The following is a 25263-nucleotide window of genomic DNA, read 5'->3' on the forward strand; positions in this document are numbered from 1 at the left end:
AATCGCCCAAGTAAGAACGGGGCAATAGGGTTTTATCGTTTGAGCATTTTGCCGAAATCGCGGCAAAACGCTCTAGTGTGAATGGGCCCTGAAAGCAATTTTTGCGGTCCTTACTGCTCTACACCACCTTTTACCTATACTGCTTGGGCTCTTCTTTCATAACTGAACCCCTGGTCGCACTGCAAGCAGTAAAGTGCAGCGCTTTGAGAAAACTGTATACGGGTGCATATTTACATGCAGTACCTGAACACCAGCCTAGGCTGCATTTACATTTTGACACTGTAATATGGTCAGTCTTTGTTACATACATCCATTACATAGATACATTATGTTCTCCTTTTTCTGAATCTTTCTCTATTCCTAACTTTAGTATGTTATATCTTCATCCTTCATCATCCATTCAGTCAATTTTTCTATTACATAACTTATACCTTGTACACATGCTAGATGGATTTTGGATGAGGCAGCTGGTAGGGGCCGCTTCTTCTGAACATTTAGCCTGTGTACAGCAGCCTGGTGGAGTGACTTGGCTAAGCGCTGGCTGAGGGCATTGCTCTCCCTATTCACCAGGCCCACGCTACGCTCAGTCAACCCTCCTTCTTCATAGCAACAGAATGCATCACTGGAGGCTAGCGACCTGTCTGGATAGCCTTGGCCTCACACGCAAATAGTATGTCTTTGTATACTGTCATTTCCGGGTTGAGTCCTGATCCCTCTCTAGCAACAATCCTCATACCTGTCAACAAGGCTTTATTGCAATTCATATCTTAAAGGAATACTGTAGGGGGGTTGGGGGAAAATGAGTTGAAGTTACCCGGCGCTTCTAATGGTCACCCACAGACGTCCTGTGCCCGCGCAGCCACTCACCGATGCTCCGGCCCTGCCTTCAGTTCACTTCTGGAATTTCAGACTTTAAAGTCTGAAAACCACTGCACCTGCGTTGCCGTGTCCTTGCTCCCGCTGATGTCACCAGGAGTGTACTGCGCAGGCCCAGTATGGTCTGTGCCTCGGCAGTACGCTCCTGGTGACATCAGCGGGAGCAAGGACACAGCAACACAGGCGCAGTGGTTTTCAGACTTTAAAGTCTGAAATTCCAGAAGTGAACCGGAGGCGGGGCCGGAGCATCGATGAGTGGCTGTGCGGGCACAGGATGTCTGTGGGTGACCATTAGAAGCCCCAGGTAAGTTCATTTTCCCCCAATCCTCCTACAGTATTCCTTTAAGCTGAGTACTTACCACCCAACGGGTCCAGAAACATCCCCTTGACGATGAGCGTTCAGTAATGACTCTTCCTGCTTGCAACGTCATGCAACGTTACAAAACGGCACAACGGTTTGAACGGGAAGTCAAGCGATCGTGGTACTTTGTGCTGAGTCGTCGAGGATCTTAAAGATCTGATCCACCATGGCGGTAGTTATCGGCGTGCGTTAATAAATGTCTGTTGTTCGTGTGATCAAGCGCCTGTACCCACGTAGCAAGATCGTGGAAATGACCGCTCATCGCTCAAAACATTGCTGGTTGCAGGAAAAATCATCTGGAAATTCGGATGGTAGGTACGGGCCTTAAAACTACACTGGACAACTGGCTTGTTAAAAGCATTCAGCCACGAACAAGAAGAAAACAGTTAGTGTTCCCTGAATTACATACTATGTCTTTGCATAGTTCTTTTCTGAAACTACTCACAATTTATTCAACTATGGAGAGGCAAACCACCTTGACAATTGCATATTTCTATGAAAAAGTCATGACAGAACGAAAGAATCACTGATTATAAGATTGATTTTTTTTCTCTCCATTGGCCCAGGAAGTGGAAACCATGCTAGCAGGTAAAAGTCTCTAGATTCTTGTAAGTTAACTGACAGCTATGCTAATTAAAAAAGTGTAGGTAATTGGTAGCTAGAGACTTTCATCTCCTAGCAGCTTCCACTTCCCAGGTCAGCTGGGATTTTCTGCCAATCCCTGATCTAGTCTTCAAGTTCTCTCAGCAGATTATCTTCAGATCATTTCCTGAGATGACACAAATGCGATAATTAGAGTCAGTAGCACTAATTAAACCACCTGTGCAAAGTTGAATAATGCCGGGCATACTTTTTCTTTATATGTGGTAAACCATCTTTTGACATGGTTCCCCACAGTAGCCTGGTGGAAAACAGAGACTAGTAGAAAATGTGTGTTTGTGGATAGAGAACTGGTAAAGGGACAGAAGGCAAAGAGTAGTGGAAAATGGGTCATATTCAAAATTGGAAACTGTTAGCAGTGGGGTCCTGCAAGTGCCAGTACTAAGTCCAATCCTTTTCAATCTATTTATTAAGGATCTAGCAGATGGAATACAAAGTAATGTTGTTAAGTAAGTAGATCGATGGCAGATGTAATTTAATGTAGATAAATGTAAGTTCATGTACCTTGTACATGCCAATGGTGGATAAACATATAAGGTAAATGGCTTATAGCTGGGAACATTAGACTTGGAGAAGGACTTTGGAATACTGGTTGATAACAAGATAAACACCTGTATTCAATGATAAGTAGCAGCAGCTAAAGCAAATAAAATTATTGGATGCATAAAACGTGAAATAAAATCACAAGATGCTAGTCCTACTACTCCCTTAGTATAAATCACTTGTAAGGCCACCTCTAAAGTATGGGATACAGTTTTGGCCACTCCACTATAGGAAGGACATAAACATACTAGAATAGGTACAAAGACAGGTAACCAAATTAATCAGGGGATGGAAAATTTCACTTATCAAGAAAGGTAGGACAACCTGGGTTTATTTAGCTTGGAAAAAAAGACAGCTAAGGGATGACCTGATTTACATGTATAAATACATCAGAGAGCAATACAAACACTTGGCAGATGAGCTTTTTGTCCCTGGGATTGTACAAAGGAAAAGGGGACATGATCGGCGTATGGAGGAAAAAGGTTTTGCCAACTATTTAAGAAGGAGTTCTTTACAGTAAGAGTTGTTAAAATGTGGATTATTTTACCACTGGCATGACAAATTTTATACCTGCATTTGAAGAAGGTTTGGATGCTTTCCGTAGTTAATAGTTAATTATTTTCAAAGCTGATCCAGGAATTTTATCTGGCTACCAACTGGAGTCAGGAGGAAATTTTCTCCCTTGGTTAATTAGTGTTTATTTTTTTCCCATCTCCTGGACTAAGTGGGATACGTGAGGGTGCAGGAGAGAAAAGTACATAATATTTCCTTGTTTATTTATTTATTTTCTGATTGGACTTGATGGATGAATGTCCTTTTTCCAAACTATGTAAAATGTTTGATTCAGTGAATAATCTTCCATCAGTTGAGGGGGTCCTTTAATGGGCTGTGCATGCAGATCATACATGCACATAATAGCATGACTAGCAACTAGCCAAACTAAGTGACCTTGGCACAATGCAGCAGTAGGGGAGGATGGCAATGGAGCCTATGAACCACATGGGGCTGGAGGAAGCCCCAGGCAAGTATAAATACTGCACTTAACTCTCAGGTACACTTTAACCCACAGGACAGAAGGTAAACATAGAGAAATGCAGCTTGCATGTATATAGAGAGTTTAGCGTGTCTAATTCCTCATCATTTGTCTCTTTATCACAAGTTGTAATTTGATCTCTACCCTGTGTCACCTGACTACCATGGCAGATAAGCTCATTTGAAAGTACAGGATGTCAACAATATAGCCATTTGGTTCCCAACTGCTTCCGAGCTAAGTGCTTCTGCCATACTGTTACCGATTTTTGCCTGGATTTCGACTACTCTCTGCCGGCCACCTGCACCGACCTCTGCCTGAATTTCGACTACTCTCTGCCTGCCGCCTGCACCGACGTCTGCCTGGATTTTGACTACTCTCTGCTTGCCGCCTTCACTGACCTCTGCCTGGATTTTGATTACTTTCTGCTTGCCTTATTTGTACAGTTTCACAATTTTTTAAGTTTATTCATAAATTTAATTAATTCAACAAATTTGTGTTCTAGTCTTTTATTTATATGCAGAGTGTCTACCAGGCTTTTATTCTGACAATAGCAGACCTTAGCCCGTTTAAAAACGGGCTCTAGGTCTGTGATTTCCCGCCACAGCCGCCTTTTAGTGCGCACGAGCTGCGTGCGCCCACTGTGCGCACACCCACCGCACGTGCACACTCGGCCGCCCTCTCATTCCCGTCCTCCTGTATGTGTGAGGCCGCAAAAAGCATGGACCAAGCTACAAAGAGACAACTGTCCCTGCTGTATGCAGGGACATTTGCCTATTATTATGTAGGATATTTTGGTGAGTTATGACTTAAAGGACACATCCGTTCTGTTAAAAAAAAATCCACTTACCTGGGGCTTCCGCCAACCCCTGCCAGCCGTTCTGTGCCCTCGCCGCAGCTCTGCTGACCGCCAATGGCCTGGGGTCCCCTCCAGGGCAGGATATCCGCTGCGCCTGCACAAGTGGCTCTGAGAGTTGCTCTCACATCATCCGGACTGTACTGTGCAGGCACAGTAGTTCTGCGTCTGCGCAGTAGAGTTCGGATGACTGTGCAGTAGAGTTCGGATGACGTAAGCGTGACCAAAGAACCTGAATGCTGGAAAGCAGAAGAATCCGACCTGGAAGCCACCAGAGCTGTGGCGAGGGCACAGGACAGATACAGGGGGCTGGCGGAAGCCCCAGGTAAGTGGATTTTTTATTTTTAAAGTGCTTGGACCTTTCCTTTAAGAGTTGGAGGCCTAAAATTCTTGAAAAAAATGTACCACTTCTGACTCATAATTCCAGACAGAAATGCACCGCCAGGGAGGTTTTAAGAGTTGTTAACACTTGCATTCCTCTCTGAGAATTGACTTTTCACACCATTCTATCCTTAGGTTAAAGATTCAATCCCAAAGTTAAGGACTTAACTTAGAGATTACTTAAAGTAAATCTTAGATTTATTCAAAGGACACATTTAGATTCCTCAGGAGAGGGAAGCCTCTGGGTCCTATAGAAGCTTCCCTGTCCCTCCATTCCAGTGCTGGGAGACCCGAAGTTCCACAGAGCTCGCTCACACTGCGCAAGCACAGAAGGGTCGTGCATGCGCAGTAGCACGGTGCTGCGCTTGGGCTCGGCGGGGAAAGCATGGTGTCCCTGCGTTGTAATGGCAAGGAGAAGGGCGAAGGAGGCTCAAGAGGCTTCCCTCTCCCAAGGTCGTCATCGCTTCAGGGTCCCTTTAATAAAGACAGGAGAACTGTGAATTGTCATTGATGATTATTTTAATTTAACTTTTACTCTATAAAAAAAACTAAAGCACTATACAGCTTAAGTTTACATAGCGATAATGTTTGGGTATAGAAGGTTGTACAGTATGAAATAGCAGGTTTGAATAATATTGATTTAGGTACACATTAACATAGTTATTACACTAGCTTTTGCTTGACTCTGATGACATTCCTGCCCCCTAATGACCCAATCCTCCCCCTCTCTGTAGAAACAGCCACTAATACTAAGTCCGCTTGCAAACATTTTCTGCAATTTATTAAACACCTGATCTGTTTGTAACAAACTCACTTTGGTCCCTGACCTTTGTCTCACATTTTGTTAATATCCCTGCCCACACTAAAAAACGAACTGTGACATTGTTTTCACATTGTGCTAGGAAAGCATGTATTTTCCACCATAGAAGATGTACACTGCCAGTAAAGAATATAAGAACCCACCAATTCTTCCAGGTTTTTTTAAATTGAAATTCAAGCAGTTGAATGTCTCGTACTCCAAAATGAGCTTAGGACAAATAAACACTAGAACTTAAAAAATAAATAAATCATCAAGTCCACATATAAACCAAAATGTATTCTAAACCTTTGACTCATCTAAGTAGCCCCCTTTGCTAGATAGAATTGCTGAACATACTCATGGCATTCTTTCTGCAATGGAAATCAAATATTCTCAAAGTGGACCTGAACTCTTGCACTGGACAGAAGGAAAACATAGAGAAATGCACCCTGTATGTATTTAGAGAGTTTAGCCTGTCTAATTCTCCCTCATCTGTGTCTAATCACAAGTTGTAATCTGATCCCTTACCTGTTTCATCTGCCTGCCACGGAACTGAGCTCATTTGTAAACACAGGATGGTAACAGTATGTCTGCTTTCATGAAAGCAGGAAGTAGACAAACTTCATATATATTTGCGGGATTTGTATCAGCTGTAACAAAGAAATGTTTTTCTTTAAAGGTTATTATGCTGTTGTCTTTTAGAGCAGAGAGGAAGTACTGAGTTCAGGTCCGCTTTAAGAAAGTTCTTCCCAACTCTGTTGCAGAAGTCCTCATAAATGTGCGACACTTGCAGGCTGCTTTGCTTTCACTCTTTTGTCCGGTTCATCCAAAACCATCTCATGGAGCTAAGTCCAGAGACTGTGCTGGCCACTCCATGTTTGCAAGCTTACTATCTTGTTTTTTTTTTCCTAAGGTAGTTCTGGCGCAGCCTGGACACATGTTTTGGGCCATTATCTCGCTGTAGGATGAGCCCGTGACCAACTAGGTGCATACTAAGGAACACAGGAAAAGTGGGCACCCGCTAGCGGTGAAAGTTTTGGCACCACCATAGGCACCCATTGAAATATTATTATTGAGGCGAAATATATTCCAATAGTAAAATATCTTTACCAATATTTTGTTATAACCTAGCCCTTCTTCTTGATGCCTAACACTGATTTCTCCTGGTGGTGCCTAACACTTAGGACCCCCCAGCGCTGCCTAACCTTAAAAGATTTCTGGTGGTGCTTAACCTTAACCTCCTGCCAGCACCTAACTGTAATGACCCCCTGCGCCAGCACCTAACCCTAAGGGACCCCCTGCCACCTAACCCAAACCACTCATATTTCCACACTACCATGGGCAGCAATGCAAACAGTCATGATTAATAGCTCTCAAAGGTTATTTGGGCACCAAGGAGGCTGGGGGACGTATCTGGCTACCTATTACTGGGGGGCTGCTCTGGCTACCTAATGAGGGGCACAACTGCCTAATACTAGGGGCTGCTCTGGCTACATAATACTGAGGAGCTGCTCTGGCTACCTAAATCACAGGGTGGTGGGGTGGGAGCATTGATTTGTCTATCTAATGAGGAGCACATCTGTCTGCCTAATCCTGGGGTAGGGGGCTGCACCGCACTGGCTACCTAATACTGCGGGGCTGCTCTGGCTACCTACAAAAGGGCGGGGGGATGTTCTGGCTACCTGATGAGGAGCATATCTGTCTGCCTAATCCTGGGTGGAGGGGGCTGCTCTGGATACCTAATAATGAGGGGCTGTTCTGGCTATTCAATATGGTGGTGGGGGGGGGATGCTCTGCCGACCTAAAACTAGGGGGGTATTATGTCTACCTAATGAGGGGCACATCTGACTACATAATGCTTGGAGGGGAGCTGCTCTGGATACCTAATAATGGGGGACTGCTCTGGTTACTTAAAACTGTGGTGGCTATTCTGGCTACCTAATGAGGGGCACATCTGGCTACCTAATGAGAGGTACCTCATGAGGGGCTTTGGTTTGTAATTACTCCCCTGTCTGTGTCTGTCTTCTGTGGGGTGGTTGCTATGCTGCCACTTATCCACATTACATACTGGGATGTGGTGCAGGAGACTGTAAGAGAGGGACGGCAATGCTAGGCAAGCTGTAATTACTTATTTACCCTATTTGGACACTTCTGACACAATTCCATTCATTACAGCATGCACTGAGCTATCACATCACTTACTCTATCTCAGTCTTGGGCGATCTATTCACATGACTTACTTAAAGCTGAATGAAACCCAGTATTTCTTTGTTGCTCTAATAGATTATTTACAGCTTATTATATACAACCTGCATTTTTTTTTACTAGAACAGCATTCAAAGGGTTACACACAGGAATTAGAAGTTTCCTGCCAGAAAAGCTGGATGCATCCGAACTTTAGATAATGTTATCTTGTATTTAATTGTATCTCGTGAAGAATGTAAATAGACACTTCTCTGACACTGCAGGCTCTCCTGAAAACAGTCAGACAATCAGAAAGCATTTCTGCTTAAGTTAGAAGATGAATAAAGCAGTTATAAATAAAATGCAAAGTCAGCTCTCAGAGCAAAAAAAGTGTACTTTGGGAATGTATAATTTCTAAATAAATAATAATACCTATGCACAAAAGCAAATATGATAACCATATGGCATATAAAAAGTAGGAAAACATGTTTTCATTGAATATTATGTCAGGGTTTTATACCTCTTTAATACCTTGTGCGACAGTCCGAAGCAGAGTGCTGTACAGACGCAGCTTACAGGGCTATGTTGCTATGGAGGAGATGACGGCTCAGTCTGTGCTCAGCTGAGATGATCCGATACTGTGTCTGATCGTGCTGCCATAGAGCTGCCTGTGTACCACGCATGCTCAGTAGAATCTTTAAAGAAATTACCCTAAATATCTCCGCAGCCATGCCTCCTACACTTCACAAATTTTGAGGGTATGGAGGAGACTCCCCCTGACCTACTTCCGTGTCAAATTGCAGCCCTTAAACCCATCTAGTTCCTGAGATAAAGTAAACAGATCTACAGTGGGTTGCAAAAGTATTCGGCCCCCTTGAAGTTTTCCACATTTTGTCATATTACTGCCACAAACATAAATCAATTTTATTGGAATTCCACATGAAAGACCAACACAAAGTGGTGTACACATGAGAAGTGGAACGAAAATCATACATGATTCCAAACATTTTTTACAAATAAATAACTGCAAAGTTGTGTGTGCATAACCAGTGTGCCCAACCAGCCGCTTTGGCTGAGAACCATCAAACATGTGTACGAGGCTTAAAGAGGAACTGTGGTAAAAATAATGTAAAATAATGAATACATTTTTTTTTTACAATATTCATATATAAATTATTTATCCTGTGTATGCCCATTGTAACATTTTTCCTCACCCGATCTTCTGAAATTTATCACAGGTAGCGACATGAGGGAGATACTGCTTGCTTGGCAGTTGGAAACAGACGTTATTTCCCACAATGCAATGAGGTTCACAGACAGCAAACTGCCCACAACCTTTCTCCCTACATGTCAGTCTATAGGGGTGGTCAGTGTAGGTGGCCAGTGTTTAATCAGGAAGCCTAAGGGCAGGGGAAATTTTGAGGTTTGTTAAAAGTGGCATTGATGTAACTGAAGACTTGGCCTTTGTACTGACACAGTTCTTCAAGTTCACAGCAACAGTAAAGCGACACTCTCCTCTGCCAAGTGCACACAAATCATTCCTAGGTGGAGGTGCAGTGCAGCTTTTAAATCAAACTGTGGAGCTTTAACCACTTGCCCTCCCCTTGGATGAGTATCTATGTCCCTGAGAACCGCACTTGAGCTCCCAGGGGCATAGATACTCGTCCCTCACAATTTATGCCGATTGCACGCGCGTGCATGTGGCCTCCCTGGTAGTGCATGAATTGGTGAATGGGAACATAGATTCCCAAAGCCGATCTAAGTGTATAAAGTGACAATGATTACTGTTGCAACTAGCAACAGTAATCATTGCATTGTAAATGACAGTAAGGGCTGGTTCACACTGCAAGAGCTTTTTATTTGAAAAGCTCTTGCTAATGCAATGCTATGGGGGATTTTTGCGAAATCACATCGCTCCAGTGAGAACACACAAATAGGATAACATTAGCAAGAGCTTATAAAATCACAAAGCGCTTAGAAAAGCTCTTGTAGTGTGAATGTGCCCTAACTTTCATTTCCTGCTGGCTGGAACACAGCGGGAGCTGGTTTCTAACCAAACAGGAACATTTGTGGAGACACCTAGCAGCCAAAAAGAATACTACAAAAATAATAAATATACAATACAATACAATAAAATAATAAAATGTACATTTCCTATCCCTATAGCCCACCCATTAACCCATTCTGCTGCCTCCCTACCCCCATGTAACACAACTGTAAACAAAATAAAATAAATCAACAGCATTGAAAAGATAATACATAAATTGTCACCTCAGGGACTTTTAAAGCGGATCTGAGATGAAAAACTAACTATAACAAGTAACTTGTCTATATATCTTATCTAAAGTTTAGATTGTTTACACAGCAAATCTAGCTGCAAACAGCTTTAATAGAATAAGATGATTTCTTCCTGTGATACAATGACAGCAGCCATGTTGTTTGTAAACATTACACAGAGGCAGGCTTATCTGGATCTTGAGCACTCAGCCTGTGAAAAAAACATAATCCCCTCCTCCCCTCTGCCTCTGAAATCAATGGCTAGTAACACCTCCTCCTCCTCCTGCCCAGACTGAGCTCCCATGAGCCCTTGCTACTGCCAAGGCTCTCTGAAAACCTGTCGGCGTGGTTTATTTAGTTTATAGGGAATTAGAGTATTAAAACAAAAACAAAAAAGTATTTGGCTTGAGGAATGTCCTATAAACAATAGGAAAGGAACACAATTATGCAATGAGCAAAAGTTTACCTCGGATCCACTTTAAATATGTATGCCATAACTCATGAGGGTGTATTACTGTTATTTTTTGCAAATAAGGGCTTGTAATTATTGATAGAGTACAATGAGAAAACCAAAATATTGTTGTCATATGTTGTACTAGGGACATAATCTAAACGTTATAATAACTGGGACAAATGGGCAAATAAAATGTGTGGGTTTTAATTACAGCAGCATTTGTTTTATTTTAGTTTTATTTCAAACCAATAATGGCTGAAAACGGAGATTTTTTTTTTTTTAATTTTCCTTCTTATTTCCTTTAAAATGCATATAAAATAAAATAATTCTTAGCAAGAAGTACCACCTAAAGAAAGTCTATTTTGTGGGTAGGGGAAAAAACAAGGTATAGATAACTTGGGTGTGATAAGTAGTGATACAGTTATTGCCGAATGAATGGACGCAGTGCTGAAATGCGAAAATTGCTCTGGTTTTTAAGGAGAAAACCCATAGAGGTGAAGTGGTTAAAAACAAAACTTAAATGGTAATTGATAACATTTCAGTTTATCATGAAACAAACTTTTACTTTTCTTTATAAACGTAGCGTAGATGTTTATATTCCAAAGACAAAAGCTGTTACTTTACTTCTGCAGAATGTATTACATCACCGTTTATACAGCAATACTAGTAAAAACTGTTTACCTTACAAATAGTATGTGCAGGGCAAGTAGCATAACAGTGACAAAGGAAATGATAAAAAACAAACGACAACCAAAAAACCCACACAGATTAAAAGTAGAAAAAAAAATAAGATCAGATATGATAAACACTAGTAAAATTTTATCAATTTATTTTATCAATTTATCCTCCTACACATTCAAATTGCAGGGCAGCAGACAGTGCGTACAGGGTCTAGAGCTTTTATTCCAATATTTTTATACCTATTGTCTCGTTGGTGGCAGTGGCATTTGAAGTACCTGTTAACTGAGATTGCCAGTTCATCCTGGCAGCAAGTTACTATTATACAGGGCTTAAAGAGAACCTAAAGTCACAAAAAAAAAAACAAGATTAACTCACCTGGGGCTTCCCTCAGCCCCCTGCAGACAATCGGTGCCCTCGCAGCCCCGCTCTGACGCTCCAGGACCCACCGGCGAACACTTCCGGTTTGGCCGTCACCGGCCGACAGGCATGGGAACGCGAGTGATTGTTCGCGTTCCCAGCCTGTATATCGCCCCCTATGCTGCTATTGCGACCTCCTGGCCGCAATAGCAGCATAGGGGGCGATATACAGGCTGGGAACGCGAACAATCACTCGTGTTCCCATGCCTGTCGGCCGGTGACGGCCACACTGGAAGTGTTCGCCGGCGGGTCCTGGGCCATCGGAGCGGAGCTGCGAGGGCACCAATCGTCTGCAGGGGGCTGAGGGAAGCCCCAGGTGAGTTCATCTCGTTTTTTTTTGTGACTTTAGGTTCACTTTAAAGAGAACAAAAAGCCCTCTTACTAAAAAGCAATGCCAAATGTAATTTGGCAAACCCTCCCCCTCCCCCCCCCCCCCCCAAAAAAAAAAAAAAAACAGAAGGTATTTGCACGAATTCAGCTTTTAGTGCAGTGGAGGCATCAGCTTCAAATTTCAACTTCAATGGCTGGCTGGTGGAGCCCATTTGGGTGATCAAAATCGATGTTTGTATGGCGAACTTCAGATATTTTTTTGCCTGATAAAATTAAGGCTAACTAATTCAGCAATGATAGGAACCAATTGATGGTGCTGTTATTGAAGAATAGATACCTATACCTACGGTACTTGGCTAGTTTTGTGGGCATGCTTTAATCCTTACTTGCTAGCAAGCTGCTCCTGTGTAGACATATCACAGACAAATCATTCCAGCCCTCAGCCTGTATCTCACTACTCTACAAGCAAGGGTAGGAGGGAGAGGCAGGAGGGAGAGAAACACTGTGGCACATATGCAATTAACTTTTTCTCCTGAGTTTTCTCCTAGGTGATATTTTCATACATAAAGGCTATCATTCATAAAGGTGCAGTCGGTAGTGCGGGAAAACACCGTTCTTCTCCGCAATCGGTACTTAAAGAGACTCCGTAACAAAAATTACATCTTGTTTTTTATCATCCTACAAGTTCCAAAAGCTATTCTAATGTGTTCTGGCTTACTGCAGCACTTTGTACTATCACAGTCTCTGTAATAAATCAACTTATCTCTCTCTTGTCAGACTTGTCAGGCTGTGTCTGGAAGGCTGCCAAGTTCTTCAGTGTTGTGGTTCTGCTATGAACTCCCCCTTCCAGGCCCCTCTATGCACACTGCCTGTGTGTTATTTAGATTAGAGCAGGTTCTCTCTTCTCTCTTATCTTTTACAAGCTGGATAAATCGTCCTCTGAGCTGGCTGGGCTTTCACATAGTGAGGAATTACAAACAAGGGCAAAGCTGTTTGCAGGAAGAAAAGAGCAGCCTGAAACTTCAGTGCATGAGAACTACAGGGGGAAAGAAACACACAAATGATCTCTTGAGATTCAAAAGGAAGGCTGTATACAGCCTGCTTGTGTATGGATGTATTTTCTATGTGTGGACATGCTGTACATCAACCTACTTCCTGTTTTGGTGGCCATTTTGTTTGTTTATAAACAAACTTTTTAAAACTGTTTTTAACCACTTTTAATGCGGCGGGGAGCGGCGAAATTGTGACAGAGGGTAATAGGAGATGTCCCCTAACGCACTGGTATGTTTACTTTTGTGTGATTTTAACAATACAGATTCTCTTTAAGACTTCAGGGTGGTCATTCATAAAAAAATTGCCTGTTGCGATACAAGTGCGGAGGTTTTCTGGAGAAAGCTGGCGGTAGCGTGGCGGAAGACATGCGGAAACATAAAAGATGCCCGATTCCCTCCGTGCGCTCCTCTGTCTGATGCTGCTTGGGAGGTCCGTCCCATTCATTTACACGTAATCCGCCCGCCTATCGCTACTGTCGAGCAAGCGGTATTTTCCTTCTGCATACCGCTTGCTCTAATCTTTATGAATGGACGTGTTTGTAACTTTTTCTAGATAAATCTAGAAAACTCCGCACAAGGCGGAAATGTATCGCTCTGTCAGCTTTTCATACGGAAAGAACCTTTATGAATGGGGATTTTGCAGAGTGATCGGTAAAGTCACCTGCGGAAATGCTTTATGAATGATAGCCCAAATGCCTTTTAAACCACCAGCAAGCAAGAAATACTCAGGGAGATTTTGATAGTACTTTTTTAACTACTTGTGGTACTTTTTCAAATGCAAAATGCTGAAAAGTTAATTTAAAGAGAATATGAAAAAGTATCACCTAGGAGAAAACTCAGGAGAGAAAGTTAATTGCATATGGGCCTGTGTGTGTAATTCCTTATCTTAGTAGCTAAGCATTGCTGGAGTCTAGAGCTTGTATTTTACCGACAGGAAGTTTTGAATCAGTCTATGAAATACAAGCTCTACTTTATTGGCTAATTTAAAATAAAAAAGTAAGTTTTCAGCTAGTAAGCCTTCTTCAGACTATGGCTATCATTCATAAAGCATTTCTGCATGCGGAAATGCTGAAAACAGCTCACTTTACCGACCTCTTAGCAAAGTCTCCATTCATAAAGGCTCTTTCCGCATGAAAAGCTGACATTTCCGAGCAGAGCAATAAATCACCGCCTTGGGCGGTGATTATCATAAAGAATGTAACAAACTGTCAATTCATAAAGATTACCGCAAGCGGTATGAGGACGGGTAATACCGCCCCCTCTGATGTGGCGATAACAATGTTAAGTTAATGGAGACACAGACCTCCCAGGCAGCTGCAGTAGAGCGGAACTCGGAGAAATGTATCAACCTCGCAGCTTCTCCTGTTTCCGCAAGCCTACCGCCAGCCTAGTTTGGGAAATCTCTGCACTCCTATCGCAACTGTATCCTTTTCTATGAATGCCTACACAGAAGTCTAAAGTCTGTTTCAATAAACAAAAACTGCCACTTACCTGGGGTTTCTATCAGCCCCCTGCAGCTGAAATGTCCCGCGCCGTTGTCCTCTGATCCTCCGTTCCCGTTGTAATATTTGTCTAACAAGTCGAATAATGCTTGCTCCCACACACATCATCAGGAGCTTACTGCGCAGTATGAACTTTTCTTGTACTGCGCCTGCGCAGTAAGCTCTCGATAACACACACGGGAGCGAACACGCACGTGGACATAGCCGCGCAGCTGCAGTCTAATCAGATGGCTGATTAGACCGGGACCGGCGGCGGAGAATGGAGGATCGGAGGAGGACGGCGCGGGACAAGTGGCAATTTTTGTTTATTTAAACAGTCCACAGAACTCATTTAACTTACATAGACTCAGGCTGACATGGAGAGTTTTTTACAGACCCTATCCTGTTCAGTGTATGGAGCCAGCTCCTGGAAACATAGTTACATAGCTATTTGGGTTGAAAAAAGACATACGTCCATCACGTTCAACCAGAAAAAACAGTTAAATGTATATTACTAAGCAGGGGGAAATTAATGGGTGCACAGTGATTCCTAGGCAGTGCCAGTGTCCCATTGTAGCACTGCCACTGTTTTAAGGACCGCTCCGGCGAAAAAAATAAAGCAGTTAAAATCTGACTGAGCCGACAGGTTTTGGACCAGTCCATATCCTCATAAGGGATTCATGGGCTTCTGTGTTTTCATAAGCATTTCCTAAACAACAGTTTAACTGCCAAAATAGTAAGATGCCAACCAGCCTCCTTAGGGCCCGTTTCCACTAGTGCGGTGCGAATCGCTGGGGTTCCACCGCTGACAAAATCGCATGCGGATGCGATTCCGCATGCGATTTTTGCCGCGATTTCGCATAGGCAGGCTATCAGCGATTTTAACCATGTCACTGCCTGGCTCAATGTACATTAGTTTTAGTGCGAATTCGCACGCGAAATCGCGGCAAAAAACGCATGTGCGATTTCCCCTATTAAATACATTGCCTGCAAATCGCCTGCATTCCACACGCAGGCGAATTCTGCAGGCCCTACCGTGCAGAAAAATCCTGCACAGAAAAACGCACCAAAAAACTGACAAGTGGAAACAGTCTCATCCACTTGTATTAGTTATGCGAATCCGCATGCAGACAACGCATGCGGATTCGCTCTAGTGGAAACGGGCCCTTACTCATTACACACTATTTTGTCAGTTAGAAAATCCAGTTGAGGCAATGCTTTTGAAAACAAATAAAACTGAATCCCCCATGAGGAGATGGACTAGTCCAAAACCTGTCAATTCTGTCAAATATTAACTGCTTACTTTTTCCGCTGGAATGTCCTTTAAATGGGCAAGTAAATTATTGCAAATACCCCGTTTTATGAAGGCAAATTTATATTTGAAAGATATCCGTTCTAAGTTTTCACTTAGGTTTTCTATTATAATCATAATCGACCCCACAGCCTGCATAAGCTCTAAAAAAAGACTTTTAAAATAATCTTTTAAAGCAGATTGTAAGAAAGCAAATATATTTGAGTGAGTTGCACTAACTATATAATTGGGGATTGCTTGTATTTAGCCCGTTCTTGGAGCTTTTTTGATTGTGCCATGTCTTCATAACTGACCCCCAGCTGAGGACTGAAGCGATCCCATCATAAATCATTGATTCCACAATACACCACAATAAGCTTTCCAGCTTTCTCGCCAACGTCACTTCCGTTCGGGCGTTTCTCCCAGCTCTGCTGCCTTGGATAATAATAACTGTGAAAGAAATGTGGACAAGCCGATAGGCTGGACGGCCAGCGAATGGGTAGCCCAATTTGGAGACGGGAACGCGCTCTCGTGATGTGATGGAGGGGGTCTCGCATCTTATCCCTACACGGCTCGCGCCTCTGTGCGGAATGGACGACCTTTGCTAATAAAGCATTTGTTATTCAAACAAGGAGGAAAAAAAGGATTTTCTGGAAGACCACAAGCAGCGGAATCACAGCTGCGCGCTCACGGAGTAGCGGGGGCGCGCAGGAGGGCAAGGAGTCCAGATTGGGGAGAGATGTGACCGGAGGACCCGGTCTGTGTCCTCCACCCAGAGGCAGACGACATCCCATCTGCTCTGCTGCGAGACACGGCGGCCGGCCAGCCACTCACCATGGCAGATAAGGGAAGGCTAAGTTTCCCCGGGGCACTAAACAGGCCGGTGCCCATGAACTTGTTTGCCACCTGGGAGATAGACGGCTCCAGCCCCAGCTGTATCCCCAGGTAACGCAACGCTGCTGCTACTGCTTGTAACTTGGGACCGCTGTGTGTTGTCACTTCTCTTACTTGATGTGCATGATTAATATATAATGGTTGGGTGCGTTATAAGCTTATCTATACCCACTTAGAAGCTCACCAGTATAAACAATGTGAAGATTTAAAGGACCGCAATTGTGAAATTTTAAAATAAAAAAACAAACAAACATAAATACAAGATGCAATTTTCCCAGGGTAGAAGGCACAATAAATTACTTTCCTCCATGTCGCTGTCACTAAAGCGCCATGGCAAGATTTTTTTGCACTTTAGTTCGCAGAGCAGACTACCCATGATGATTGTTCATGTAGAATAGAGGCACCTACACTCCACTCCTTATGCTGCTAAGGCATTTTTGTATTTACCTGAGGAAGCGGACCACGGCCCCCAAAATGTGTTAATTTTTTTGAATAAATATTTTTCCAGTTGTACTGGTGTCTGTATCTTCTGGAGAGGTAAGCGATTACCTCTCATTTACACATTTATGTTTGTTTTGACACCCATATATTTTGGGTGCCTCCATCCCACCCTTCGTTCGGTTTTAATTACTGTCATGCTGAATCATGTCTCAATTGATCGTTCAGATAGCGGAAAATTAGAATGATAATTTTACCGATCATTTGTGGCCCATCGTTCATTTATCATTTTTGTGATTAAGCCAGATGGATCGAGGAACGATCATTTGTCAGCGGACATCTCCAGTCCATTTGGCCATAGGTACTTAGCTTTACAGTAGGTAGTACAAATCGGACAGGTTTTTGCCTAGTCCATCTCCTCATGGGGGATTATTAGTATTTTCTTTATTCTTCAGTGACAGCAACATAGGAAAAATAATTTATAAGGCCTTTTACTCTAGGACAAATGTCCATCTTATATGATTATATTTTACGTTTTACTGGTGTTTGTTCCTTTTTTAAGTTTTGTGTGGCAGTGAACGAATCAATGTGGCATCTATTGACGTAATACCCACCTATGGAAGTCAATGCTGTTTTGTGATAGATCCAGAATAGAGGTAACAGTCACTTGCAGTTCTTGAGTTTTTGGTTAACCTTTTTAGAATAGTAATGGCTATATTTGTCAGAAGAGCTTTCTTATGTTAATAAGACCTAAAAAGTTTGGATCTAGTCTACGTTAGGGTACCCATCGGGAATCCCCATAGATAAAGGTGCGCTTCCATTTGTAAGAAATGGGGGACCCAGCAGTAGTCACTATCCACACCACTAACCAAAAAGGTTTAATAAAGTTGTATGAATGGAGGCGGTAGCCAAAGCGAGCACCTTGGTCAAAAGCCCAGTGGCTGATGTCTGCAGGCATGCGATCTGCAGTGAAGGTTTAGTGTTTTCCCACTGGGTCCTCTATTTCTTACAAATGTAGTGATTAAACACATCTGATTCAATTATAACACAATATTGTACTTAATAATTGACAATTAGCCCATATATACAAATGTTATAGCCATCAATAATCTGGGAGAGGGATTTTGTACTACTACTAACACATTACCCCACCACATCCCAACATGTTTCGCCCCCTTAGAGATGTGGAGACTTCGTCAGGGGCAAATCAATTTGATTAGTAACTGCTGTAACATTTGTATTTGGAGGCTAATTGTCATTTTTTTTAATCTAAATCTAGTAAAAGCTACGTTTTAAATTTAGTGGTTGTCACCAAATGAGTTTGCCGTGAGAAGGAAACGGCCGTTTGGTCTATGGGGATTCCCGTTCCCCTAAAATAGACTAGTGCCAAAAGTAATTCCTTATAGTACAATGTTGTATTGCTTTCCTGATTTAAATCCTAAAGTTGAATAAACACTATAAAAGATTTTAATCACATCCTCAAATTGCAAACTTCATATTGTCCCTTGTCTGCCTGCATGACACTGCTTTTGCTCCTTTTTTTTTGATCAGATGAGATCACAGATCGGATACACTGTTGGCGCTGAGTGTCCTCTTATATTTAGTGAGTGTAACCTAAAATCTGACTTCCCAGTTCTTTTTGATCTAAAGTAACCCCTGAATTAGCAGAAACTTGATCTCTGCATGAGGTTAATCAGATTTGGAAAGTTTATACATGTTTACAGGTTCATAATTAAGCTCTTAGTTAATAATTTCCGTCCAAATCTGAATGACCCCTGCAAAGATTTGGTTCTGACCCCATTTATTCTAGTTGTTGTTTTTTGTTGATGGGGAGAAGGAGGGAAAGTCAGATTATTTACTTAACTTTTATGCCTCTTAAAGAGAACCCGAGGTGGGTTTGAAGAATATTATCTGCATACAGAGGCTGGATCTGCCTATACAGCCCAGCCTCTGTTGCTATCCCAAACCCGCCTAAGGTCCCCCTGCACTCTGCAATCCCTCATAAATCACAGCCACGCTGCTGACAAACAGCTTGTCAGAGCTGGCTGTGTTTATCTCTATAGTGTCAGTCTGCTGCTCTCCCCGCCTCCTGCAGAACTCCAGTCCCCGCCTGCATCCCTTCCCTCCCTGCTGTTTGGAGGGAAGGGACGGGGGCAGGGACCGGAGCTATGCAGGAGGCGGGGGAGCAGCTGAGACTGACACTACAGATGTAAACACAGCCTCACAGCACGGCTGTGATGTATGAGGGATTGCAGAGTGCAGGGGGACCTTAGTGGGGTTTGGGATAGCAACAGAGGCTGGGCTGTATAGGCAGATCCAGCCTCTGTATGCAGATAACATTCTTTAAACTCACCTCGGGTTCTCTTTAACTGCTGTGCATGTGATGTGTTCTTTGAGCTTACAGAACAATAGCAGACAGTTTGAAGGGGGACAGAGTAGGAGGACACTCTCACGCATAAGATGTAAATCAATCTGAATTTTGATTGATTACTGATTTGCCAATTTTAACACGTTCATATAGTATGAGGGTAAACAGATTTTTATACCATAAACTGATTTATGTAGGTAAACTCTCATATTACATGGAGGTGGTGAACTGGTCGTGATTGGCCAATTAAAATTGAGGTTGTGTACCAGGCATTAGTATAGTGGTTTGGCCCTGTTAAGATTACTTACCTTTCTGCTCTCATGGTTTCTTCCAGTGTTGCTTCTGTCAAACTGTCCTTACCCTTTGGAATTCCCTATCACACCCAGTAAAGACAGTTCCATCCCTGGAGCTATTTACAGTCAGACTGAAAAGCCACCTGTGTAGGCTGGCATTTGCAGACTTACAGAATTCTTCCTCTGTACCACAATTTACAAATCAACCATGTACTGGTCTCAGCCATGCTTACGCGCTTTGAGTCCTATGGGAGAAAAGCGCTATAGAAATGTTATTGTATTATTGGGAGAAAAGTACTTTACAAATGTTATTTGATGTGGTTTGCTGTTGCTCCTGTTCACTGTCCTCTCCTCTTCTTTGTATTTGAGTGCTGGCAAATTGTATACGTTTTGCAGGAAGTACCTCCTCTTCGGCTGCACTCCAATAGTGCGTGGCCACAGCCATAAATGAGCGCATTTTTGTTGATCATGTGAGTTCACAAACTGAGCATGCCCAGTAAAAGTAACCGCTCATGCATGACTTCTTGCCTTCATGTATGAGCGGCTCTTTTTACTGGGTATGAACGTGCACATGCTCAGTGAAATGCACTTAGACCTGCCCTTGCTATGGGAGCGCAGCTAAAACTGGGATGGTTCCTCCAAAATGTATTTAAAGAGAAACTTCAGCCTAAACAAACATACTGTCATTAAGTTACATTAGTTATGTTAATTAAAATAGATAGGTAATATAATCTCTTACCCACCCTGTTTTAAAAGAACAGGCAAATGTTTGATTTCATGATGGCAGCCATCTTTTTGGTTGAAAGGAGGTGACAGGGAGCATGAAACACAGTTCCAACTGTCCTGTGTCCTGAGCACCTCTCCCAGTTGCTAGGCAACGTGAATAACAGGAAATCCCATCATGCTCTGCACAGCATCAGGAAAAAAAAGCCCAGGCTTTTTTTCTTTGAAAGGTGGAGCTTAACTAAAAATGCAGGTAAAAATTTAGCTTTGGTAAGAAAAAGTTCTGATGCTGTGAAACTGTTAAAGAAACACCAAGCCTTTTCAGTTCTGCTGAGTAGATTTTTAGTCCGGAGGTTCACTTTAACCACCTGGCAGTCGAATAGAAAGAAGAGGAGATCTCAGTGAATCGGAGGCGATTCTGGAAAAAACAGTGCAGTAAGGTAAGTAATCCTTAGAAAGTCTGAAGCCTCTTAAAATTCCACTTTTTGTTTAACAATCCCCTTCAACACTATCACCCCATCTAAAATGCTGCTATCCCATGGCAGAACGCTGTGTTAACCTCTTCTCCCCCCCCCCAAAAAAAATCCCTGGGGCAATGTGGGGGGAGCGCTTCCTTGTAGAGGCAGAGCTTTGGGCTGTAGCTCTTCCTCTACTTCCGTCAATCGGCACTGATTGCCGCCTCTCCCTGCGCCTCTCAGTCTTCGTTCACTGAGATGGGCGGGGAAAAGGCGGCGATTAGCGCTGATTGACGAGAATTGAGGCAGAGCTACAACCCAAAGCTCTCTGCTTCCCCGGGCAGCAAAATCCATCGTTTTCTCCTGGCTGACTTGAAGCACCAGAGCTGCAGCCATTAGGGGCACACTATAGAGGGTGTGGCAGTGTTATAGGGAGTCTTGCCAAGGTCTCCTTACTGAATAGGTGCTGGCTTACTGAATAAAAAGAGCCAAGATTTGAATCCAGGTTGACTGTGTCAGAGGCAGTACTTAACCAGTACACTAGTAGTGGCTGGATAGTGTAATAGTTAAGGGCTCTGCCTCTGACACAGGAGACCTGGGTTCGAATCTCGGCTCTGCCTGTTCAGTAAGCCAGCACCTATTCAGTAGGAGGCCTTGGGCAAGACTCCCTAACACTGTTACTGCCTATAGAGCGTGTCCTAGTGGCTGCAGCTCTGGCGCTTTGAGTCCACCAGGAGAAAAGCGCGATATAAATGTTCTGTTTGTTTGTTACACTATCCAGCCAGTAATATATATGGATACTTTAGTCCCTCATATTACAAAGATTGTATCATTAGTTGGCAGTTTTAGAATATGTATGTATGTATGTATGTATGTATGTATGTATGTATGTATGTATGTATTTTCCTGGTTGGTTCTTGTCATGCTGATCAATGTGTGCACTGAAAATGTAGCAGCTTTATGCTGAATGTATACAGATGTTACTAAACTGACATTCACAGCTGCCTGACTTTGTTGTGGTGGAAATAAAGTAGCAAATGAAACAGCTATACAATCTCATATATATTTTACAACTAAATTCCAGGTATTATTAGATGGGAGAACTTTGTGTGGGAAACTGCTGCATATTGTCTACACTGACGATTAAAAGGACTTAAACGTAAACCTTTAATAGTTTCTTTAATAATTTTTTTTTTTTAACTTCTGCATTAAGTTAGTATAAGCGCAGTTTTTTGTAGTTGTGGATGTAGGAATACTAGGAATGAGCTGCATGGGCTTTCCTTATTTGCATCATCAGAAGCTGCTATGCGCAGCGTGTTTGATTGATGTTGTGCAGGTATGAGTTCAGGCAGAATAGCTGTACTGTGTAAACATGCTTTGATAAGTCCCCTTCACACATTCACTACTTGGATGTTTGTTTTAGTTTCACTATTTGCTACAATTGTCTGTTCAGCTTATGTAAGGTTTTACATTTAAAGGGACTACATCCTAAGCCAAATGATCATTTACCATCTCAGGCCTTTAGGGTGAATTCACACTATGCGTGTTGCGTTGCTGCATTTTAACTCACCACCCATATCATTTTATGAAAATGTTCACGTTTCCATTTTCATGGGCTTAAAGTATATCTAAAGGGGGACCCCCCCCCCACACACTTTAGATACTTACCTCGGGAACAGGGAAGCCTGTGTATACTGCAGAGGCTTCCTCCATCGCCCTCCTCCTCGCCATTCCAGCGTTGAGACATCTGCAAGCCCATTGACAAGGGCTTGTTGACGGAGCTTGCCTGTACTGTGTGAGCACAGACAGCACCTGTGCATGGAGCCAAACGGGCTTGGCTTTTTCCGCCGAGCCTGAGTGGTGGCTCCGTGCTACTGGGCAGGCGCAAGCAACCCACGCAGTGCGGACAAGCTCAGTGGAACTTCGGGGATCTCTGCTTCCTTCTCCTAAGGTAAGTATCTAATTTTTTTTTTCAAACTAGGATCTCCCAAGTTTACATTAAAAAAAACAACAAACACAAAAAAACAAAAAAAACCTTTGCAATGAGAACCACTCTCTTTTCCTTTTTTTTTTTTTTTCTTTTCTTTTTTCCTGCTGATATGCTTGTTAACAATTTGTTGTAGAAATAGTTTGGTACATTTTGAGATATTACAGTTTGATTGGGAATTATGGTTCTGATATTTTGTCAACACCTACACTCCCCATCATTTTTCCCCTTTGGAATTGCTTAAAGTGGACTTTAACTCTTACACAGGACACAAGGAAAACATAACAGAAATGCACCGTTTATGTATTTAAAGAGTTTAGCCTGTGTAATTCCCCCTCATTTGTGTCTAATAACTAGTTGTAATTTGATCTCCCCCGCGTGTCACATGACTGCCTATGACAGATAAGCCCATTTGAAAGTACAGGCTGTAAACAATATGCTTCCAGGAATCAGGAAGTAGGAACTGCGGATTTATTTTAGGATTTGCATCAGCTACAAAAATTATTTTTTTTTTAAGGTTATTATGCTGTTGTGTATCTTTTAGAGCAGAGAGGAGTTCTGAGTTCAGGTCCACTTTAAAGAATGACTTCAAGATTTTATAAATTATTTGGATAGTGAAGAAAAAAAAATATCTACACAAGGTGTTCTTTTGCTTTTCTGCAGGAAATCCTGCAGTGTAAAATGTTTGTCATGCTATTTTTCTAGCAATGCTTGTCTAAAATGATGGTTTATGGTAGCTCTAGGTTACAGTTCCCCATACAAACATACTGTTAGGATCTCTGTTGAGCAGGCTTTTCTGCCCTATGGAGAGAAGAAGAGGGGGAAGGACTAGCTGTTGTGAGCTGAGCAGGCTCTTCTGCCCTATGGGGGGGGGGGGGGGGGGGGGGGGGGTAGTATGAGAGGTAACCTACACAATCTGTTTACTACACGGAAGTGGTAAAATTGGCCGATCAAAGTTGGATGTTTGTACCAGGCTTTACCTTCAGCACTGTGTTGCAAATGGCTTAGGCGGGATGACAGGTATTTTGGGTGTCCCATGTACCGCCAGAGCAGCTCTGAACCATTCAAAGTGTTCTGTCATCAGGGCTGTGGAGTCACCACATATCCTATTACTCAGACTTTTTTGATTATGTGTCAATATAGGAAATATAAATATACTAATTATATTCTATGCTGATTGCAAGGACGAAGCAGACAAGGTATGTCATCACTGCAAAACATGAATCATTATTCGGCTACTCTTAACAACCCTAACCCATTAAAACATCAGTCTTAAATAAAATTCTTTAAAATGGGGTTTTGAGCCAGTTTTTTTTTTTTTTTTCTGTATTTACAATGTAATTTTTTTTTTATGTGACAGTCTAACGAATCAAGAACACTGTTTATCATTATTTTATTTTTTTTTTTGTTGGTTTTTTTTTTATTTATTTTTACAAAAGTAGAGTTATTTTTACAAAAGTAGAGTTTCATCTTGGGACTAAACCAGGCTGGGCTTTTCTGTAGTATGCTTCACCTCACTGTGGTATGTGTGATGCACTACAAATAGTCCGGCCATCAGCATAATTGTTCTGCCCCATTCCTCTATATAGGACAAGCAATGCGGCTATTGGCACTAAAATGGCGTTACTGAGAAGTGCATCCTGTACAGCGTGAATAACGTCTACTGTCTTCTTTCTTGAAGAGTTATGCTGGGAATACACGGTATGTTTGTACCGCTCGACTGAGCCATTTAGATTCATTTCCGACATGTCTGATCACCCGCCCGATCGATTACGCGCTCGATACTGCATGGGGGACAATGGAAAAAGATAAGGAAAACTAGCAGAAGATAAGAGAATTGCCCGCAGGATCGAGCAGCAGAATTGAGCCGCGGAAACGCACCGTGTATTCCCAGCATTAGGGGGTAGAGTTAGAACCTACATTAGGCTTTATATATGGTTTCATGTTTTCATCGTAGAATTTTAAATTGGATGCAGGGATAAACTGCATTTAGGTAGTTTGATTGTAATAAAAATCACTGCATTAGTGTTAGAACCAGAGTTGTCGTGTGTTTTTTTTTTTTTTTTTAATATATATTCAGTACCGCTTGACCCGCTATTGTGCTGATTTCCCCCATTCCAGCAGTCCCTTTTGCCTTCTGGACCATTATGAGCAAAGAATAATGGCATGGTCACATTGGCATCTTTAGCATCCCCACCTCCCTATGTATACAGTTGAGTGTTTTGGCCAGTTTGACATTGATTTTGATCATTTCAGTCATCTTGTTTACAATTAAATCAAAGAGGCACTTTTAAGTCAGACAAATATAACATAACATTTATAATGAAATAACCACAAATGTCTTTTCTGTGCTCACATCATTATCAGTTTTATTCAACCCCCAAGTGACATTCATTCTTAGTACTTAGTACAGCATCCTTTTCTAGTTATAA

At 42.4% G+C, this 25263-nt stretch overlaps 1 protein-coding gene across 4 annotated transcripts in view; it reads left to right on the forward strand.

Annotated features, from left to right (window-relative positions):
• The first annotated feature begins 16135 nt into the window (after nt 1-16135).
• The window catches only part of PACS2 (phosphofurin acidic cluster sorting protein 2), a 200192-nt gene continuing 191064 nt past the window's right edge, over nt 16136-25263 (forward strand). For all 4 annotated transcript variants that reach the window (XM_068253370.1, XM_068253367.1, XM_068253368.1 and 1 more), the window contains exon 1: nt 16136-16618. In XM_068253370.1, the coding sequence (XP_068109471.1) occupies nt 16509-16618 (110 nt within the window). In that variant the 5' untranslated portion in view covers nt 16136-16508. The remainder of the gene's footprint in view (nt 16619-25263) is intronic.

Source organism: Hyperolius riggenbachi, chromosome 9, assembly GCF_040937935.1.
Source record: "Hyperolius riggenbachi isolate aHypRig1 chromosome 9, aHypRig1.pri, whole genome shotgun sequence".
Lineage (NCBI taxonomy): Eukaryota > Metazoa > Chordata > Amphibia > Anura > Hyperoliidae > Hyperolius > Hyperolius riggenbachi.